Here is a 22,580-nt window from a genome sequence, read left to right on the forward strand (position 1 = left end):
CAGTCTACTTTCATGAAGGCCACTAGCTTATGGAGGAGAAAGATGTTAAAATAGTCATACACATAAATATACAGTGATAATCTAAAACAAGTTCTACGAAGAAAAACTACAGAGGGCCAAGAGGGAATACAATGAACGGATTTCATTGAGATTGGATGGTTCGAGGGCCTTTTTAAAGAAGTGACCTTAAAACTGAAACCTCAAGGATGACTAAGAGTTATTCAGACAGACAATGGGGAGAACAGCATTTAGGCAAAAGCCCTGAGATGAAAAAGGGCTTGGCAGGTGTGAGACACAGAAAGAAGGCAAGTTTTTCTTGTAAGGGAGTGGTAAAACGTGAGGATGGACAGGTAAAGAGATACAAGTAATCTGTTACATTTTATTCCAAGTATAATGGAACAATGAAAGAGTTCTGAGCAGGAAAATTACAAAAGTGTAATATACATATATTTTTTTAGTTCAAGTGAACATGGAACATTTAGCAAAAAGTCAAAAATGGCAAAATTAACTAAAGTGTTTAAGGGATGTATATGTAGGTGGTAAAACCACAATGTAATGATTACTATAAAAGTCAAGATAGCCTATTACCCTAGCAGGGAGAGAAGGATGCATTAGGGGCTTCTGGGGTTACTGACAATGTGCTGTTCCTTAACCTAGGTGGTTTAAGTGGGTGTTTGCTTTATGTTTATTTGTTAAATTGTACATATAAGTTGCATGCACTTCTCTATATGTATACTTCAAAATAAGAAAGTATATTTTGTTTTAATAAAAGAGTGAATTAAGGTAAATAAGTGGGGACAATGGGTACAGGTGGCCCAAGAATCTTGGTTTTGGTGACAGACAGCAATATTTGCCCCCCATTCATTCTTTCATTCTTCTTTTAGAAATTGAGCACTGTGGGAAAAAATTTTGCAATCTACTCATCTGACAAAGGACTAATATCCAGAATCTACAAAGAACTCAAACAAATATACAAGAAAAAAACAAACAACCCCATCAAAAAGTGGGCAAAGGATATGAACAGACATTTCTCAAAAGAAGACATTCATACAGCCAACAGACACATGAAAAAATGCTCATCATCACTCGCCATCAGAGAAATGCAAATCAAAACCACAATGAGATACCATCTCACACCAGTTAGAATGGCAATCATTAAAAAGTCAGGAAACAACAGGTGTTGGAGAGGATGTGGAGAAATAGGAACACTTTTACACTGTTGGTGGGATTGTAAACTAGTTCAACCATTATGGAAAACAGTATGGCAATTCCTCAAGGATCTAGAACTAGATGTACCATATGACCCAGCCATCCCACTACTGGGTATATACCCAAAGGATTATAAATTATTCTACTACAAAGACACATGCACACGTATGTTTATTGCAGCACTATTCACAATAGCAAAGACTTGGAATCAACCCAAATGTCCATCTGTGACAGACTGGATTAAGAAAATGTGGCACATATACACCATGGAATACTATGCAGCCATAAAAAAGGATGAGTTCATGTCCTTTGTAGGGACATGGATGCAGCTGGAAACCATCATTCTCAGCAAACTATCGCAAGAACAGAAAACCAAACACCACATGTTCTCACTCATAGGTGGGAATTGAACAATGAGATCACTTGGACACGGGAAGGGGAACATCACACACCGGGGCCTATTGTGAGGAGGGGGGAGGGAGGAGGGATGGCATTGAGAGTTATACCTGATGTAAATGACGAGTTGATGGGTGCTGACGAGTTGATGGGTGCAGCACACCAACATGGCACATGTATACATATATAACAAACCTGCACGTGTGCACATGTACCCTAGAACTTAAAGTATAATAAAAAAAAAAAAAAAGAAATTGAGCACCGTGAGTTTTAGCTGGGCATGATACCATCCAGGGCAAGACTTTTTTTTTTTTCAGCTTCTTTTGTTCTAGGTGTGGCTTTGTGGTCTAAGTCTAGTCTACCTCCTTAATGACAAATTGCTTTCCCTGTGCTCTCTCTTTCCCCTTCCTGCTGACTGGGCTATCACTATAATGAACATATCTGGCTTTGACCCAGAAATAGAAGCATCATGTTGAGAATGGAAGAGCCAAGGCCCAGCAGCATACCTGATGGTTTTGTAAAATGGAGATATCTATCTAACCTAGACTGCCCACATAGCTGTGTACTATTACACAGCTGGGTTCAACTGCTTAGTAGTTGCCAGGAAGACAGGTTTGGTCCATTCAGAGTTGGGATTGCAATATTATGAAAATGAAATATACTTCTATCTTATTTAAGTCATGGTTGTATCAGTTTAGCCTGTGCACTAATGCAGTCATGAGGGAAAGTTGAGAATGGCAATACCTAGAGGGAGATGAAGAAATACAGATGGGATTTTTAAATAATGGAAACAATTAAGCACATTTAAGTGTTGATGGAAAGAATTTAGCATAGAAGAAAGGTTGAAGATATAGTAGTCAGAGGGAGAAAAAAAGAAAAAAAGAAGCAATGTCCCTGAGAAGACAGGAAGGGATGGAATACACAGCAGGTGTGGAAGAACTGGCCTTTAACAGAAAGACGGATCTTTGCTCTGTTTTAGCAGTAAGATGAAGAGAGAAGATGGGTACAGATGGAGGTAGATTTGTAGATATCATGCTGAAAGACGTGGGAGTTCCTACTTAATGTCTTCATTTCCTCTAGTAAGCCTAGTGCATTAAAGAGAATGAAAGGAGGGGGAACTGGCAGTCAGAGGATTCGGTAGAGTGAGAGGTATGAAACATTCATTAAGGAAAAAATGTGGTATGATAAGCAGTAAGTGCTGAGTACCTATTTGAAGTGGGTAATCATGAATTTGGGGTGCTATCAGTCTTTCAGCTGGATTCAACTGCTCTTAGCAAGATAGGTTTGGTACATCCAGACTTGGGATTGCAACAGTCAAGTACAACAGAAGGCAAAAAAAAAAAAAAAAAAGGGAATTTTTCCAAGAGAAGGATTTTAATAACAGACATAGAATCAAGGCTGCGTAGTGAGGAAGGAAAAGGCAGAAGGAAAACTGATGGTCAAAACTAGAGAAGCTAGTGGATTGGAGGTCTCAGTGAGCATGGAAAACTGTTGTTTGTCATCAGCAAGTGAGCTGAAAATAAAAGAGTTTTAGTTGAATGGTAGAATGTTTGAGTGATTTGGAGGTGGTGGAAAATGTCAAGTTCGCGTGAATTTAGATAGCTGAGGTAAAGTAAGGACAAGCAGAGGAAGAGAAATCTTCACAGAGCGTGTGATAAAATAGTTTTGTCTTTAAAGATGAGTAGAAGTTTGTTTAGCACAGAAGAAGGTAACAGAGTGGCAGATAGAAAAGAGGTAGGGGAACAGAACATATAGAGAAAATGAGACAAAATTCATGGCTTATTGGGAAATAGAAGTAATCTTTAGCTTAGCCAGAGGTTACGGTACACAAGAAGTTCCTGGAGAAACAGCAAATGTAGGGTAAAAAAGTCTGAAGGAACAGGTATGAAAGTTCAAGTAATTTGGAGTTTATTTTGTAGCCCGAGTTGTCAGTTATGATGTCACCAGACACTAGTGTGAATAAAGATTACAAATAATATAGTTTTATTGTGTTCTCTTTGGGATTTGCAACTTGTGAATATCTAGATTTATGATAGAAAGACAGATCTTTGCTCTGTTTTAGCAGGAAGCTAAAGTTCTAGAAAATTCTTAACCATTCTTTGTTCTCTCCTCTAGAACTCCTACATTGGACCTGTCTATATATCATTTATACACGCAAATGACAGGGGAAACATTGAATCAATTTTAAATCATTAAAATTAAATTATTTTTAAACTTTAATACTTTGGGTATATGTTAAATGTTAAAAGATTATCCATTGTCTCATTCTAGATCTCTGTTAACATAAAGATGAATTCGTTCCCTTAGTACTTTAGAATACCTATCTAGATTCAGTGCTAAATACATAGAAATTTCTAAAGTACTTTTCACCTAATCCTAACCCATATTTTTAAGTTTTAGGACTTAATTTCTTTCTTGTTCATGAGTTGAAAGAAAATATACATAATAACATATTTCCATTAAAATGTATGAGAACACTGCAAATTAAAACTAACATTAACAAACTTCCTCAGGACAAACAGTTGCTTTTAAAGTTTCTGTACTTAAGGGGACTGCTTACCTGTGATGAGCCTCTGTAAAGCACCCTTATCTCCGTTAATGGCAGCAGCATGGACTTGTGATGCTAATGAGGAACCAGCAAACAGCAGGTTCTCTGACTTATTCATAGTCTTCTTAGCAACTGGAGCAACCTGAAACAATGATTCAGACAATGAGCGCAGGGAGCAAACATTTCTGAAACCTGTCTCATCAGTTTCAAGTGGATATTTTATAAATATGGTTAACTAGAAATATTTGACTAGGATTAGAAAAATTTATAGTCCTGGCTGGGTGTAGTGGCATATGTCTTTAATACTAGCTGTTTGGGAGGCCAACGCAGGAGGATTGCTTGAGGCCAGAAGTTTGAGACCAGCCTGGGCAAGATAGTGAGGCTGTCTATCTTAGTGAGACCTGTCTCAAAAGAAAAAAAGCTACAGTCCTAGTCCTAGAATTGGCATTAGGTGGCAAATTAGGTGATCTCTGTACAAGTTGCTCATCTGCTCATCTATAAAATGAGAGGGTAGGTGCTTCTAGGACTCTTCTTAGGGACTATCTGAGGAAAAAAACAAGGACAATAATTAACATTAGGTACAGGGCTCAGGGTTACAGTGACACAAGCAATATTAACATAATCTAAGTTAATACAAGTAATATGATGCCACATAATATTAAACATTAGAATTGATATTGGGAATAAAAGTGAGCCTGATCCACAAAAAGAGTATAACATAAACTTAATTGTGAAGTCAGAATTAACTGGATTTAAGCACTAAATAAACTTAAAAAAAATTAATTAGGGCTGGGCATGGTGACTCATGCCTGTAATCCCAGCACTTTGTGAGGCCAAGACAGGAGAATTTCTTGAGCCCAGGAGTTTGAGACCAGCCTGGGCAATATAGTGAGACCTCATTTCTACAAATCCCATCCCGTCCCCTTTCCTCATTACCCCTCCCCTCGCCTCCCCTTCCCTCCCCTCCCCTTTCCTCCCCTCTAGTCTTTTCGAGACAGGGTCTTGTTCTGTCACCCAGGCTAGAGTGCAGTGGTGCGATGTCACTCATTGCAGCCTCTGCCTCCAGGGCTCAAGCAATTCTCCTGCCTCAGCCTCCTCAGTAGCTGGGATTATAGGCACCTGCCACCACACCAGGCTAATTTTTGTATTTTTTAGTAGAGATGGGGTTTCACCATGTTGGCCAGGCTGGTCTCGAACTCTTGACCTCAAGTGATCCGCCCACCTTGGCATCCCAAAGTGCTGGGATTACAGGCATGAGATCACCATGCCCTGCCTACCAAAAGTTTTTAAAAATCAGCAGAGCATGGTGCACACACTGTAATCCTAGCTACTCGGGAGGCTGAGGTGGGAGTTTCACTTGAACCTGAGAAACAGAGTTTGCAGTGAGCTGAGATCACACCATTGCACTCCAGACTCGGCGACAGGTTGAGACCCTGTCTCAGAAAAAAATTTAAAAATTAGCTAAGGCCGGGTGTGGTGGCTCACGCCTGTAATCCCAGCACTTTGGGAGGCCAAGGCGGGCAGATCACCCGAGGTCAGGAGTTTGAGACCAGTGTGGCCAACATGGTGAAACCCCGTCTCTACTAAAAATACAAAAATTAGCTGGGCGTGGTGGTGCGTGCCTGTAATCCCAGCTATTCAGGAGGCTGAGGCAGGAGAATTGCTTGGACCTTGGAGGTGGAGACTGCAGTGAGCTGAGATCGCACCACTGCACTCCAGCCTGGACAACAGAGCAAGGCTCCATCTGAAAAAAAAAAAATTAGTTAAAAAAATTTTTTTAAAGAGATGGGATCTCACTATGTTACCTAGGCTGGAGGGCAGTGGCTATTCACAGGCGCAATCCCACTACGATCCGCATAGGAGTTTTCACCTGGACCAGTTCACTCCTTCTTAGGCATCCTGGTGGTCTTCCACTCCTGGGAGATCACCACATTGATGCCAGACTTAAAGTAGACACCCGAATGGCATAGCACAGTATAGCCTGAAACTCCTGAGTTAAGAAATCCTCCCTCCTCAGCCACCTGAATAGCTGGGACTTCAGGCATGTGCCATCACACCTGGCTAAGTACTAAATTAAAAGGTACCTAGTTCTTTCCCTCATTCCCACAAAAGTGAAATTTTATTTGTTCTCTCCTTGGTCCACCAGGAAAATATACCTAGATTGAGGTCTTAACCACAAGATCTTGCTTGGAACATCATATCCCTAACATGAATCACATTTCAATAAGGACAATTTTGTTCTGACTGGTAGTCTCATGGAGCTTGTAAGAACCTTTTAAAAACATATGACAGGAGTTTGAGAAACCAGCCTGACCAATATGGTGAAACTCCATGCCTACTAAAAATACAAAAATTAGCTGGGCTGTGGTGGCACACACCTGTAATCCTAGCTACTCAGGAGGCTGAAGTGGGAGAATTGCTTGAACCTGGGAGGTGGATGGAGGTTGCAGTGAGCCAAGATCGTGCCAGTGCACTCCAGCCTGGGTGACAGAGGGAGACCCTGTCTCAAAAAAAAAAAAAAAAAAAAAAAAGTATCAACTGCATAGGAAGATAGTGAGATCCCTATCACAGGAGTGTTTAAGAAAGCAGAGACTGGACTATGACAAAAATGCAGCAAGAATTCAAATATCTGATGGGAAGGAAACAGGAATAGTTGCATCAGTGATCTTAAACATCCTTCCTAAACCCCTAAAGCTGCTTTATCAAAGTTCCAAAGTTGAATGCCTACAAGGACCAGAGAGGTAACAACTGTTAGAAATGTAGGGAGTCACAGAATCATGGTAAACTCGAGCATATTTACTTATCTAAAGGGAGCAGCTGTTAACCAGTTCCAGTTAATTGCTACCATGAGGGTATGCAAGTGCTTTTCTGATTTCACCAAAAAGCAGGTCACGCCAATCGCTGTTACTCCTGGGGATCTGGGAGTTTTCCAAGATAAATTTATAATGGATGAGCTGGTATTTGTGCTGTCATTGACAAGGTTCAAATTCTGCCCTTGAGAGAACATATTAATACTTTCTTAATTATAGTAAAGGACAGCTCTCTATGTCTTTATTTTGCTGACCATTTGAGTTAAGGTACTGGCAGAAAATATGAAGGAAGAGGGTGTTGTGAGACACCTCAGTCATGTATGAGTGTAACAGTCATGTCAGAAGAAATACTGTCATATCCAGGATTACATTAAGGGTAATTGAGAGAAGCTACAAAATAGAGGTAGAGACGAAAACATGGGAGGGAAGTAACTGCACTTGGGTTCTAGGCCCAGTTGTATTTATAGTCAGCAGTGTGTCCTCAGGCTACGTCAGCTTTCTGGGTTTCTGTAAAATGCAAAAAATACTAAGGGTGGACCACATTCACATTCGTTCATTCAACAAGCTGAGTGACAACTATGTGCTAGGCACTGTTCTAAACTCTAAGACCTGTCATTTTTCATTCTAAGTGATCAGAGTTTTAGGTACATCAGAACCACAAAAAAATTTCTTTACATCCTTTGAAAACACACTAAAATGTGATCTCTGTTCTTTATATGTGTGTGTGTGTGTATATATACATATACACTTTTTACTTCATAATTCTTAGCACAGTAACAGGTATATAACAGGTACTCAGTAGATGTTTGTTGGATGAAAGGTCACAGGCTGAGTGCTAAGTCCAAAAAGTGAGCAGGATCAAAGTTTAATTTCTTGAATAATGAGTTCATACTTATGAGTCTCTGCTCTTTTAAAATTTCCCATTTCAACACTCTTTGGACTCTGTCAGGGGCATGGACAAGAGATAGGAGCACTAGTCTAGGAGTCAGGCAACCTTGGTAAGAGTATTAGCTCTGCCACTGTCTAATTTTGTCACCCTGAGAAAGCCATTATCTAGGGTTTTTTTTTTTCCTTAAGAAAAAATGTATTTTTTGCTCCTTTACAAAAAATAAATCATTTTTTATAGATAAAAATCAAAACTACTCTGTTAAAGTGCTATAAAATGCAAAGGTGTCATCAACCTTGCCTAATTATACAAGCCCGTGTAATAAAGGCTCTAATTGTAACCGTACAAAACTAGAGGTACTGCAGTCACACTCATAGGAACAGTAATTCTGATTAGCACTAAAGGGTTGGTTGGTCGGGAAGTTCTCAGAGATGGTGACATTTACGATAGCATTCCAGAGAGAGAACGCGGTAAGGCCATTCCAGGCAGCAAGAAAGCTGGAGCAAAGGCGGGAGTGGGGAGAACCACAAAAGCACAGTGTGCCTCCTGGGTACTAAAAGGGGATCGCGTGGGCTCCTGGACCTCAGGTGTTTGCAGAAGAACCGCAGAGCTACCTGGGGCCAGGTTAAGATCCTCGACTGCTTTGCTAAGGAATTTCGTAATTATACTGGAGGAGCGATCCACGCCTTAGCAGCAATCACTCACGCAGTTTTCCAGTTCACGACGTGCTATCCCATCCCTTACCACACCTACTCCTTACAGGAGCCCTCAGAGACAATTAGGGATAAGTCACTGACTCATTCAACTGAGGCCCCGACTGGTGGCTCTGACTTTATAATGCAGGAATTAGAGCAGAAAGAAGAGGTAGCGGCCGAGGAGGCCAATGATGGAGGCTCAGGCCACAGCCTAGGCCAGGAAGGCGGTGAGTCTGCAGCAAAGGCCAAGGCGGTGCAGACCGATCGATCCGAGCCTCCCCAGCCAGGCCCCCCCCTACTCACCCTCGCCTCCTCCAGGACTGACGTCCCGGGGGCGGCTCCAGGAGGTGCGACCCGGACCGGGCCGCCCCTCCTGCCGGGCCGGGACACTACACCCAGCCAGGTCAGACCTCACGGCGCTGAAGCTAGCAGAGCCCCTAAGAAGGCCACCCGAGGCTTTCGGCCGCACACCCTTCTGGGAACTGTAGTTCCCATCCTCTGAAGCACTGCGTACACCCGCCCTCAGCCCTTCTATCCCACAGGCCCCCGCGCGTAGAGGACTCGGTGGACCTGGGCCGAGAGCCCAATGGGAAAGGAAGTTCTAGATGACCAACGGCGTGCGGGGTGAGGCTAGCGCAGGACTACATTTCCCGGAGTGCACCGAGGTGGGCAGGACCCGGAAGTGAGGGTGTGAGAGGCCTCTCTGGAAGTTGTCCCGGGTGTTCGCCGCTGGAGCCCGGGTCGAGAGGACGAGGTGCCGCTGCCTGGAGAATCCTCCGCTGCCGCCGGCTCCTGGAGCCCAGCCCTTTCCTAACCCAACCCAACCCAGCCCAGTCCCAGCCGCCAGCGCCTGTCCCTGCCGCGGACCCCAGCGTTACCATGCATCCAGCCGTCTTCCTATCCTTACCCGACCTCAGATGCTCCCTTCTGCTCCTGGTGAGTGAGGGAATGACAGACCCATCGACAGACTCACGAACGGCCTCCCGCCCTCGCCCGGGGGGAACACTGCTACCCCTGCCCCTGCTTTCCCGTTTTTTCCTCCAGTGTTTTGGAGTGCACCCTCCCCCGCTGCCTTCACTCTCGCCATCCGTCTGTCGGCTTCCAGGCACGGGGTCCCCGAGGCCTGAGAAACCAGGGTCGGGGGAGAACGGGAGAATTAGCCCTGAGGGAGTGATACGTGGGAGGGTCACGGCGTAGGAGCTTCCCCTTCTCCCCAAAGTCTGGGGGTTTCAGTTTCGACGGCTAGTGGACCTGGTGGTAACTTGAATCGGAAAAGACCAAGCATAGACCCAGCGTTCCTTTCTACCCTCTCCATTTGGGAAGAGTGTGAGGTCGACAGGTGCTAGGGTTGTGTGAATCTCACTAGATCCCTGAAGCGGTGCCCAGGTTAGCAGAGCCCTCTGTTGTGGCTTGATGCGATTGGTTGGGAACCCGGAACTGGAGACTGGTTTGGATTCCACTGGGAGAATAGAGTTTGAAGGGTGGAAGGTGTGGTTACCTGACAGTCTGAGCTCAAGGTCTCCCTCAAATCTTGTTGCAACGTATTTCCCCATCGAAGCAGATTTCTTCTTCATTGTGCCTTATTTGAATATGCATTCATTCCTAACTGCCTAACTTGCTCAGCATCATCCCATCTTAAAAGAATCTTTCCCTAGTCCCTCTTGCTCCAGAGTGCTTCTTAAGTGTGCAGGCTAAGTGATCCAGGCTTCAGATCAAAATTGAGACAAAAGTGAAGGACTAAACACATATGGCAAAATGACTTACGTTTAATTGGGCTGTTATTATAATGTAATATTTGAAAATACCTTAATTGTAGTGGATTTTTAGAAATTCAGATTTAAACACTAAACTACTTTCTTTACAATTTAAGAAACAATTTAGTGACTCATATGAAGTCACATAGCTAGTTACAGGCAAAGCTGGGATTAGAAACAGGTCTCTTGACTTGCAGTGCTTATTCCACCATACCCCATTAAATGTTTAATATTTGTGTTTGAAATAGTTCTTTCTTTTCTTTTGTCACTTGCACCTTTTCAGAAAAAGCACTGTAAAAAACTAAATGGAATGTCAAAGTACTTTTGAGAACAAAAGTTGTATATAAACATTGTAATATTAAATGATAAAGTGTCTTATTGCCACTTCTTACAAGTATCCAATAGTAAATGACTTCTGTATCGAGGAAAATATTCTGTATAGTGCTATTTCTTGGTGATTTCATTATACACTGTAATACATTTTTCCTTCTAGAAGTGTTAGAATAATACCATTATTAGAGACCACTCTCTCCTTAAGACTGGACACTAATCTTTTTCTTACCCACTAAACGGCTTAAGTTATGAATTGTGTGCACTTTTAGGGTATCAGAAAAAAAGGGCAAAATCTTAAGACATTGGAAAGGAAAGTTGAGACACTGAGCAGGCAAACTATATCAGATACACTTTCCTCAAGTCGTATGTTTGGTTGTAAAGCTAAGTTATGAAGAAGAAATAATTTATTTTGGAATAACTCATGCTTTTTATAGGAAAACCTAACCTTGTTAAATGTGAGTTTTTTCCCAAATAGAATCTAGATTTAACTAAAATGTAAGCATTTTGTGTAATTATCTTTCTAAGCAAATGTAAAGGCATGAAAATCTGGAAAATATGTTAGAGGATACCTGTAGATATGAAAAGGCTGAAAAATAAAGCCCCAGAAAAGGTTAATAAACTAGAATTACAGGTCAAACTAGATTTAATTGGAATACAGTGTTTACCTAGTTTTAATACTCATATGCTAGTTAGCAAATATTTGTAAAACATCCATCCTGTCTAATCACAACTTTGAGTTGCTTACTTAATTGGTAATTCTCTCCTACTGATGGAAACTGTTTACTCAGTATTCTCGCTGTCTAATAATTTGTCCTCTTTGTTCCCCTGTGTACTTTTTTCCTACTCCTCCAACTTTCTCTCTCAGACCTCAAGTTTATTCCTTCTCACATACAGATGTAGAAAAGCCAAGTTCCCGTTTAGCTAAGGTCATCATTTTCCCTTAAATAGCCTCCTCTAAAAGCTATGTCTTCTCTTACTATAATAATATTCTTCAGGCACTTTGTACCTCAACCCTAAAGAATGAGACCTGTTCAAATTTAGTGGCGTTCATATAAGATAACTGCCTAAACATAATCCCAAACTTCTGGAGGCAAGCAGCTATCTTTTCCCTGATCTCAAAGCATTTTGGAATGTATCACTGTGCCACAAAACCTTTCTGGATGGGTAACTATACACAAAAGCTCAATGTGATAACTTTTTTTCTTGAGCTTATCTATATATTATGTATGTTTTTTATTTGCATATATATAGATTTTTATTTACATATATTTCGATTGATAGATTTAATTAGCTCTTTTCTGCTTATCTTCCTATCTAAGGTGGGTTTATTCAGGGTTTTCCCCTGGGAAAATGATCAGCAAGGGGGATAGAAATGTTGCCTGTTCTTCCTGTATTGGTTGTGTACAAGTTTTGAAAAGGTGAAATAGGAGAAATAAGACTAAATTGGAAAGAAGTTGTCTCATGCACCCTAAGTAACCTCTTCTGTAGTTCAGATTTGTAGCACTCCAGTCCATTTGTTTTATTGAAGATGTGTTCTTGTTAATCTCTTGATGAGTATGTTTATAGATCATAATTGTTACTAGTCGTAATTGTCCCACACGTGAACACCTAAGGGTTTTGCCATTGTTGTTCTTGGTTTGTTCAATATGTATAGGAAGCCAAGAAAAGTTTACTTAGTTTAGGAAGCTATGTAAATTAGAGAGCTAAGTAAACATTTATTTAATCATTACAAGGACCTTAAAAATAAGCACAGTAGAATTCAGAGATGTCAATTTTATCCTTTAATGTTAATAATATATGCAGATTCCAGTCTTAAGGAAGAGTACTTTTGTAGGCATGCAGTTTGATTGATAACTAGGTGAGTTTCATTTATTTTGTTGATTTAACTTGCCCTAGATCAATAGTTTACAAAGCCTGGCTGCTCATTAGAATCATCTGTGGCTGTTTTAATGAAATGATATTGGGGCCTATACTAGGTCAGTTATATCTGTGAGCCCCAGAAATTAGTTAAAAAAAAATTTCCCAGGTGACATACTAAAGTATGTCCCTCAAAAAGGTAAGAATTAAATAAAAACCACAATACCATTGTCACATCTGGAAAATAGAAATTCCTTCATATCATCAAATATCTGGTCAGTATTTGGGTTTTCCTGATTGTTTCTCTTTTTTTTTTTTTAAAAAAAAAGAAAAACAACATTGTTCAAAGCAAGGGCTATATAAAGTCCATCTATTCCAATTGGTTCATATGTCGCTTATAAAACTTTTTAAACCCATAGGTTCTCTCTTCATCTCATTGTTTTCCTTGTAATTTGTTTAGGAAACTGATCCTCTGTCCTGTAGCATTTGCCACATTCTGGATATTGCTGATTACATCCTTGTGGTGGGGTTTTATGTTTCTCTGTTCCTTGTGTTTCCTGTACATTTGTAATTCAATTTATGTGGTCTTAACCACCAGCTGCATATATGTTGCTAGGTTCATTTGTTTCATTTATCTTTCAATTTTTAGTTTTAAAAAATTTACCTTTTATTTTATAATTATATAAAATCTCTTCCAAAGCTAAATCTATAAAGCTAACTATATTTGGATAAGTCTAATTTGTCTTTTTTAAAACTGTCTTATCTCCCCTCCTAATAAAAGAACCCTTTTTTTTTTTTTTCTCAAGGCAGAGTCTAGCTCTGTCACCCAGGCTGGAGTGCAGTGGACTGATCACAGCTCACTGCAGCCTCAACCTTTGAGGCTGAAGCAATCCTCTCATCTCAGCCTCCTGAGTAGCTGGAACTCTGGGACTACAGGTGTGTGCTACCACACCTGGCTATTTTTTTTTTAGTTTTTGTAGAGACGAGGGTCTCACTATATTGCCGAGGTTGGTCTTGAACTCCTGGCTCAACTGATCCACCTCCCTTCCAAAGTGCTGGGATTATAGGAATGAGCCACTGTGCCAGACCTAGGAAAATTTTTTTTAAAAAATTTTTTTGAGTTAGAGTCTCACTCTGTTGCCCAGGCTGCAGTACAATGGTGCCATCTTGACTCATTGCAACCTCCGCCTCCTGGGTTCAAGTGATTCTCCTGCCTCAGCCTCCCCAGTAGCTGGGATTACAGGCACCCGCCACCGTGCCTGGCTAATTTTTATATTTTTAGTAGAGATGGGGTTTTACCAGGTTGGCCAGGCTGGTCTCAAACTCCTGACGTAAGATGATCCGTGTTGGCCTCCCAAAGTGCTGGGATTACGGGCATGAGCCACCGCGCCCGGCCTGGAAAACTTTTTAAAAAATGTTTTCAAGTTTATGTTCCTTTCTTCCTTTTTTTTTTCAAATGTGCAAGCTGTTTGTATTTATTTTGGTATATATTTGTTTCTCCCTCCACCTGGATTAAATTGTAGCATATTAGTCACACTTTTCCCCCACTTTTTTTTTAACTTAAAATTTTATTCTGGAGGTGGGGATAGAAATTTTGCCTATTTCTTTTTAACTGCTTGTGCTTCAATGGATAGATACCAATTCACTGTTGTTACCATTCTTTTGCTATTACAAATAGCTCTGCAAACAATAGCTTATGCTTACATAATTCTGATAGTGTATCTTTGAGATAGATTTCTGTACTTGAAGTTGCTAGGGCAAAAGGTAAATATATATGTAGCTTTGTAGGTATTGCTATATATTTGAAATTACTCTCCGTATGGGGGTTGGGCCATTTTATGACCTCACCAACAGTGTAATAGTTTCCCTGTAGCCTTGGTTAAAAAAGTATAATGTCAAATTATTGGATATTTGTCAGTCTGATGGGTGAGAAATGGTATCTCAATGTATTTTAATTTGCCTCTCTTTAATACGAGTGTGATAAAGCTTCTTATGTGTAAAAGTCATTTGCATTTCTTTTTGTGTGAACTGTCTTCCTGTCTAGCCTGGTTTTCTGTAGAATTGTTGGTCTTCTATTTCTAGACTATACAGACAGAGACAAACACAGAGTTCTTTTTTATTTTTTTCTTCCCCAGACAGGGTCTTGCAGTGTAGCCCAGGCTGGAGTGCAGTGGCCTGATCTTGGCTCACTGTAGCCTCAACCTCCCAGGTCACGTGATGCTCCCACCTTAGCCTCCCAAGTAGCTGGGACTACAGGCACAAGCTACCACACCCAGTTAATCTTTGTATTTTTAGTAGAGATGGGGTTTTGCCTTGTTGCCCAGGCTGGTCTTGAACTCCTGGGCTCAAGCGATCCACCCGCCTTGGCCTCCCAAAGTTCTGGTATTATAGGCCTGACCCACTGTGCCCAGCCCACACAGAGTTCTTAACGCTTTATATCCTTTGTTGATTCTGTGATGATGCTCACAGGGTTGAGAAGCACTGGATTATACAGCCATATGTCTGATAGGTTAAAATTTGTAAAACTCTTGGAGATGTTTAATTGCTTAGTTATTGAAAACTTTTTCTAAACTGTATAATGTGATTTTTAATAGCATTATACTGGCTCAACCTTTAAATACACTATCGCTTACTTCATTATTTGTTAAGACATTTTGGTTACTAGTTATTTCCAGTTTTTCAGTTATTAAAAAATATACAAAAGGCATGCATACAATGATGTTCACTGCAAATGTCCAGATACATCCTCGGGATACTTTTCTAGAATTATATTTTTTGGGTTATATGGTATATCTTATAGTTAGAATTTCTGATATGTTGTACTAAATTGCCCCACTGAAAATTTGTACCAATGTGTATTCCTACTAACAGGGTGTGACTATGCCCACTTCCTCACACTCTTATCAATAGTGGGTGTTTTTGTAATCTGTGCTAATTTACTAGACCAAAAATGGCATCGCAATTTAAATTTACATTTCTTTGATTACAACCAAAGTTGAATTTTTTTCATATTTATTGATAATTTGTTTTTTGTGTGTACATGTTTGTATTATGTGTTCTTGTTATGTGTCTTTTCAAAAAATTGCTTACTCTTCTTCTAGTAATTCAGAATAAATGTACTCAGAAGATAGAGTTTATGAACAGTGAAAGGCATTATTCTTTTGAGTCTCCACTCAAAAGGCAGGGTAATGCAAAAGTGATGTGATGGCATTTATATGAGTTCCAACTCTTCCATTTATTTAACCATCATAACCTTGGTTAAATCACTTATTTTTCTTGTCTATAGGGTAAGCACATGGATTTGATGATTTAGTGATTCTTTGTGTAGTCTATCTTCTTTTCAAGATACACTACAAAAGGGTATTCCTTTAGCTCCTACAGATTATAGACTTATTATTTGATTGGATAGTTCCTTTAAAAATCTGCTAGCTTGTCAGCATGTTGCAAGTGTGTATGAGGCATGCTTAGCATGCTTTTGTCTCAGCTTTTCTGATACTGACTGTTGGCTGTACTCTATTTCTTCTAACCAAGGGAGTGTTTAAAAACAGTTTGACTTTTTGCAAGATTTATTGATTTTAGCCTAACTGATTCCATAGAGAGGAACTCATCTGTGGCCCAGGCTGCAGGAACTTAATCTGTATCTTTGTTATTATTTTTCTTTTCTGCCTATCATTTGAAAGTCTGTTTGCAATCTGCTATGGAGGAGAGAAAGATCATTGAGATGCATATCATGCCTTCAAGAAATTAGTAATTCAGATGAGGAGAGAAGATATATATGTAAATAATTAGAATACCAAAAGGAAAGTAATGGATGCCAAAGGTGTTTGTAGAAGTGGGTTATAGATCCTGCTACTCAGAAGTGTAGTTGTGAGCCCAGGCATCAGCATCATATGAGACCTTTTACATCACCTCACCTCAGAGCTACTGAATCAGAACATTCTCTTTAAGAACTTATACCCAGATGATTCATATGCATGTAAAAGTTTGAGAAGTACTGCCATGGATGTTTGGAAGAAACAAATTATTTCTCAGTGGAGGAATCAGAGTAGTCTTGGAAAAAGATGAATTTGAATATTGCCTTGAATAGTTAAATGGATCAGCTTATTTTCAGTCCTGAATGGAATGAAGAAAAAGGGCTGTGCCTCGCAATAATGTACTAAATCTTTTCTCTCCATTGAATACCTTTTTTTTTTTTTCTATTGTTTTGTTTTGTTTTTAACAAGTCTTGTTGTCTGGTTGGCTGACGTGGCCAAATGTCAGAATTGGCCCTAAAGAAGCTGGCAAACCCTTTGGCCAACTTCATTAAAACAGTTTGTTATCAACTTAGCAAAAATAAAAATCATGATCTTTAGTGGATTCTAACTAGCATTCAGATTAGTCCATTCAAGAGCGGAGAGGAATAAAAATGCCACTTTGGAGAAGTCCCTTCTGTAATGCTGTGGGTCTTGGTTCTGTCCTTGTAAATATTGAAATCAAATTCTAACTGCTTTGGGAGTCCTTGGTGATGTTGTGGTCACCACATTTATCTCTGCAACTCCTACAAACCTGAGATTTCATCATTATGTAGAACTTTGAGCATTATATTGGATTCTAATTTTAAGTCACCTGAATTTGTAGACATGAACATTACTAATATAGTAGAGAAAAGCAACGAAAAAGCAGAAGAAAACCATCTCAGAAAAACATTGTAGTAGTATATGAGCTAAAGAAAACCGTAGGCTGAATAGTAGAATGCCAATACTTTTTACATTTCTTTCTTATTATGATCTGGTAGTGGGACCTTTGGTGAATGGATTTAAGAGATTTTAGAAAAGTTTGTTAGGTCTTGCTTGACATTCTTCAGGGAAAATAAATTTAAAAAAATTAAGAAAAAGAGGTCATTAGGAATATAGATTATGAATGCATCTACAAAATAAAATGTTAGAGTTAAAATTTCTTGTCCTATAGACAAGATGCACTCATATTTAGAAGCCTGCTCTTTAGCTGTTTTCTTGTATTTTTTTTTGAAACAGCGTCTCACTCTGTCGCCCAGGCTGGAGTGCAGTGGCGTGGTCTCGGCTCACGGCAGCCTCCGCCTCCCGGGTTCTAATGATTCTCCTGCCTCAGCCTCCCAGCTACCTGGGATTACAGGCTCCTGCCTCCATGCCCGACTAGTTTTTGTATTTTTAGCAGAGACAGGGTTTCACCATGTTGGCCCGGCTGGTCTCGAACTCCTGACCTCAGTTGATCCACCTACCTCAGCCTCCCAAAGTGTTAGGATTACAGGTATGAGCCACTTTGCCAGGACTGTTTTGTTGTATTTGAAGTTTTAAATAATGTAGGGGGAAATGTCAGCTTTTAAAAATTACCAACACATCACTGAAGTCTATCTCTTTGCTTACAGAACAGCTGCAAGTGTAAGGTATGTATTGTCATTGGTGTTACCTTGAGAGAAGAAACCTTCACATTTTCAGTTCCTTTGCCTTATTACTGGAGTTCTGGCCCAAGTACAGTAAAATGTCAGCTAGCCAGTGATAAGCTTACACTTCTGTAATGATTTCACCTCTGAAAGGGCTGAGAATAAAGAAGAGCTACTTTTTTTTTTTTTGTAGTCAAAATGATTTCTTAGAAAACAGCTACTCAAATGGACTCATTCCTCAAACTTTTTAAATAGCAGGAATTTTTACTATAGGAATGGATATTATTTCCTTACAGGAAGTCTTGTAGTGTGCTAACAACAAAAGTATTACAATGTCATAAAATATTTAGTTCTTTGTTAGTTTAACCTTTGAATGAAATGAACAGTTTCAGAGACCCTAATTTTGCTTTAGAGTTGCAGTATTCCCATCTTATCCACAGGAGATAATGTTCCAAGATGCTCAGGGTCTGCCTGAAATTGTGGATTATACTGAACCCTATATATACTATGTTTTTTCTTATTCATACATGCTTATGATAAAGTTTCCTTTACAAATTAGGCACAGTAAGAGATCAACAATAGTAACTCATAATAAAATATACTGTTCACAGTTCTTTATGGAAGATTTATTCTTAATCTAGATCTTAGCCACCTCAGCATATGATTTATTTTCTTTCCATATAAAGTCAAGAGCTTTCATCTTTTCACTTAAGGAAGCACTTTATGGCTTCTCTTTGGCATATCTTTTTTTTTTTTTTTTTTTGAGATGGAGTCTCACTCTGTTGCCCAGGCTGGAGTGCAGTGGTGTGATATTGGTTCACTGCAACCTCTGCCTCCTGGGTTCAAGCGATTCTTCGGCCTCAGCCTCCCGAGTAGCTGAGATTACAGGCGCCCACCACTACATCCAGCTAAGTTTTGTATTGTTGGTAGAGTTGGGGTTTTGCCATGCTGGTTCAGTGGGTCTCGAACTCCTGACCTAAGGTGATCCACCTGCGTCTGCCCCGCAGAGTGCTGGGATTACAGGCATGAGCCACTGTGCCTGGCCTCTCTTTGGCATATCTTAATTGCCAACATCACTACTCTTGCTCTTTAGAGCCATTATTAAGTAAAGTAAGGGTTTCTTGAACACAAGTATCGTGATTCCAATACCACTACAGTTGATAAGGGGCAGGTTGTGTCTGCAGTGGGGATATGCTGGACAAAAGGATGATTCACATCCCACCTAATTTGAAGCAAGATGGTGTGAGTTTTCATCACACTACTTAGAACTGCATGCAATTTAAAACTTATAAAGTGTTTATTTCTGGAATTTTCCATTTAATGTTTTCAGATCATGATTGGATAAAGGGGACTAATATAAAGACTGTGCTACATTTTTAAAGCATGTATTCTTATTTGTTTCAGAAATCATCCAGTTTGTTTATTTGTACCTATACTCTGGTTTTAGGATATCTTCTGGAAGAGTCGAAGCATTTGTTTCCCTTAATGATCACTTGAATGTATATAGACTAAAGAGAAAACTTTTAGAAGAATGTTTAGTTTAGGGATCAGGGATTTGGGCCCAAATCTTGGACCTGCTACTCACCACCCTTGTTTCTTCTTAACATCTCTATTTTCCTATTAACCTCTAAGGAATAATACTGGTATTACGTCTGACTCCTAAGTGGTGATGGTATTCCATGCTACTATTATGATTTTATGAAACAAAAGTGGTGAAAGGTATCACCTTTTCTCATTCTTAGATCTCAGTTTCTTGTCCAATGCCTTATTGCAGAGTAAGTGTTTAATAACAATTTAAGTACTGTGGGAAAAGAAAAGATAAGGCTTACCTGAGGAGGATCAGGAGTGTATTAGGGGAGTTATAGTTTGTAAGCATCACTGGACAGGTGAGCCTTGAAGCAAGTGAGAGAGGAGAGTTAGTCATTTGAATTTTCTGGAGGAAGAACCTTCCAGGCAGGGCCATTAGTCAGTGTAAAGCACCTAATGTGGGAGTGTCCCAGGCATATTCAAGAAATAGCAAGGAGAGCAGTGTGGTTGTCATATAGTGAATAAGATACAGCATATTAGAAAATGAAGTCGGCTGGGTGCGGTGGCTCACGCCTGTAATCCCAGCACTTTGGGAGGCCCAGGCTGGTGGATCACGAGGTCAGGAGATCGAGACCATCCTGGCTAACACGGTGAAACCCCGTCTCTACTAAAATACAAAAGTTAGCTGGGCGTGGTGGCGGGCGCTTGTAGTCCCAGCTACTTGGGAGGCTGAGGCAGGAGAATGGTGTGAACCCTGGAGGCGGAGCTTGCAGTGAACCGAGATCGTGCCAGTGCACTCCAGCCTGGGTGACAGAGTGAGATTCCATCTCAAAAAGAAAATGAAGTCATTTAGCAAAAACATATTTTGCAAAACTGTACTTACCCTTACTATGTATGTTGTTTACTGATAATTGTTTTTCTTTTTCTATTTTGTGCTTTATTTTATTTTTTAAAAATTGCTGATCTCACTCAATAGGGAAGAACTTCCTAACTGGGTGGCTGACCCCGCCTTGCCCCATTTGCCTCGGTTGGGAGTAACCTTGATTGTTTTGATTCTCTCTGTGTTACAGAAGGGGTCCCAACTTGCATTGTGAAAAATACTGTTGTAGTAACTTAAAATGTTAAACCAAAAGATTTCCTGACATATTTTTTAATTCCCGAAAGTGATAACACTTTCATGGTACGGAAAAGCATAATGAGGAAAAAAATGCATACACTAACCACTGATAACATTTTAGCATATTTCCTTTCAGTTTTGTTCTGTGCATATGTGTATGGATTTTTAATAGTAATGTGTGTATTTTTAACAATGTAAGATTAGACTCTTTTTGTTTAATCCTGGTGTAGAGTGGTAGACTACTGGTTCATAGAAATATAGAAAGAAAAGATACCCACATGCGTAGATGTATTCTACCACTTGGAAATAACTCCTAGCTTGACCATGTAACTTCAAAAAGTTGTTTAACCTTTCCGAGTTTCCATTTTCTTACATATCAGATAGAGATAAAGACCTCTCCTCCTTAGTTCTGGGATAACTAATGAGACTGAATGTGTTTGTAGTGCATTTTAAGAACCTAAACTCTTCTGGGTTTTGCCACATAATAGGTGCTCAATAAATGTTAAGATGAGGGACTGAGTGAATGAATGAATGACTAAATAGATATCCTTGTTTTGAAACTTTCAAGTTGTCTGTCCAATGGTATTAAAATTGTGTGCACTGATGCAATGAGTTTATATGACCAGCTTCCGGCCCCTGTGGTCTGTGGTCTTCTTATCCTAATAATTACATTGTCATTATGCCAACAAAAACAGCTTAAAAATGTGACTATTAAGTGAATAAGTTATCAGCTTAGCTCTGTTTTATAACTGTATTTTATTAGTATTATACATAAATTTGTTATATTATTTTGAAAAAAGCTTATGGAGGGAGCTGTGTTTTGTTGTATAGTCCCTTGGTTTTAGAATTAAAGGAGATCAGGGTTTGAATCCTGTTCTGCCATTAATTTGGACACGTCACTTAGCTTATTTGAATCTTATTCATTTAATAAATATTTTCCCTTTTACTGTATACCAGAGACTGCAAAGTTTTTTTTCATTTATAAAATAGGGATATGTAATTCCTATTTCATGTTCAGAGTTGCTGTGATGATTTAAAGAGATAATATACATGTTTGTAAACTGTAAACAGAAGATACTGTTAGATTAAAATATTCGTGAATGCTTCAAACATTTGTCTGTTATGTGGATTCTTTCCCTAGAAGGCTAGGTGTGCAATTTATTTCCCTTTCAGGGAGAGTTGATCAATTTTGGAAGTAGTTCTATGGTCTGGATTTCTCGGGTAACTGAGAGTACTAGAAGGTAGAGTGACTTTGAAGCTAAAAAGACCTGCTTCATTCCTAGCTCCCTCTCTTTTTAGCTGTTGTGATAGTAGGCAAATTTCTTTATCTTTGTATCAATTTTTTCTAAAAGTGAGAATAATTATTCTGCAAGATTGTGAGATTAAGATATAATGTATGTGAAAGACGTTGTATGATGTCTGGCATGTAGGAGATGCTTGTTTCTAAGGTAATAGTAGAAAAGGAAATGTTAAGTGAATGGAGTCGTTGTGAAATGGAGAAAGCACCTTAGAAGAGGATAGTGCTTGTGCTGACATCCTTCTGTGATTATGTTATCTTTTGACCCTCTGAAATGAGTAAATGGGGAGGCTTTTAATTTTAAAAGTCAAGTCTAGATATTAGTGGTTTCTTAGAGTATTTGTTAACTTGTCTCTCTCCTTTGGTAAGTTATGACATAGCCTTATCAAAATAGTGACAAATATGATTGATAGAAATAAAAAATTAACTTGATATGCATTTCAGCTTTTAATACAAAAGCAGATAAATTCCTGTAAGTGGTATAAATGAAAGTGAGGAAGCATGCTTTATGCCCTGCTGTTTGAAAGGTATCATTTGCTCTACATAGAAAACATCATTTCTATTACTNGGAAATGTTAAGTGAATGGAGTCGTTGTGAAATGGAGAAAGCACCTTAGAAGAGGATAGTGCTTGTGCTGACATCCTTCTGTGATTATGTTATCTTTTGACCCTCTGAAATGAGTAAATGGGGGAGGCTTTTAATTTTAAAAGTCAAGTCTAGATATTAGTGGTTTCTTAGAGTATTTGTTAACT

The 22,580-nt window shown here is 39.5% G+C and overlaps 2 protein-coding genes across 12 annotated transcripts in view; one reads left to right on the forward strand and one right to left on the reverse strand.

Moving 5' to 3' along the window:
* The window catches only part of INVS (inversin), a 235,046-nt gene that overhangs the window by 193,962 nt on the left and 18,504 nt on the right, over positions 1-22,580 (reverse strand). For 5 of the 11 annotated variants that reach the window (XM_017884326.1, XM_017884324.1, XM_017884322.1 and 2 more), the window contains exons 1-2: positions 8,848-9,077; positions 4,166-4,295 (exon numbers count right to left, since the gene is read on the reverse strand). In XM_017884326.1, coding sequence (XP_017739815.1) covers positions 4,166-4,271 — 106 coding nt within the window. In that variant the 5' untranslated portion in view covers positions 4,272-4,295; positions 8,848-9,077. Of the gene's footprint in view, positions 1-4,165; positions 4,296-8,847; positions 9,079-19,715; positions 19,779-22,580 lie in introns of those variants that run through there. The other 6 variants (XM_017884319.1, XM_017884320.1, XR_001887727.1 and 3 more) reach the window with 5 other exon arrangements.
* ERP44 (endoplasmic reticulum protein 44) overlaps positions 9,176-22,580 on the forward strand; it is a 123,478-nt gene continuing 110,073 nt past the window's right edge. The window contains exon 1 of the mRNA XM_017884332.1: positions 9,176-9,480. Coding sequence (XP_017739821.1) covers positions 9,424-9,480 — 57 coding nt within the window. The 5' untranslated portion in view covers positions 9,176-9,423. The remainder of the gene's footprint in view (positions 9,481-22,580) is intronic.

This window comes from Rhinopithecus bieti, unplaced genomic scaffold, assembly GCF_001698545.2.
Source record: "Rhinopithecus bieti isolate Rb0 unplaced genomic scaffold, ASM169854v2 scaffold_12088, whole genome shotgun sequence".
NCBI classification, from domain to species: Eukaryota; Metazoa; Chordata; class Mammalia; order Primates; family Cercopithecidae; genus Rhinopithecus; species Rhinopithecus bieti.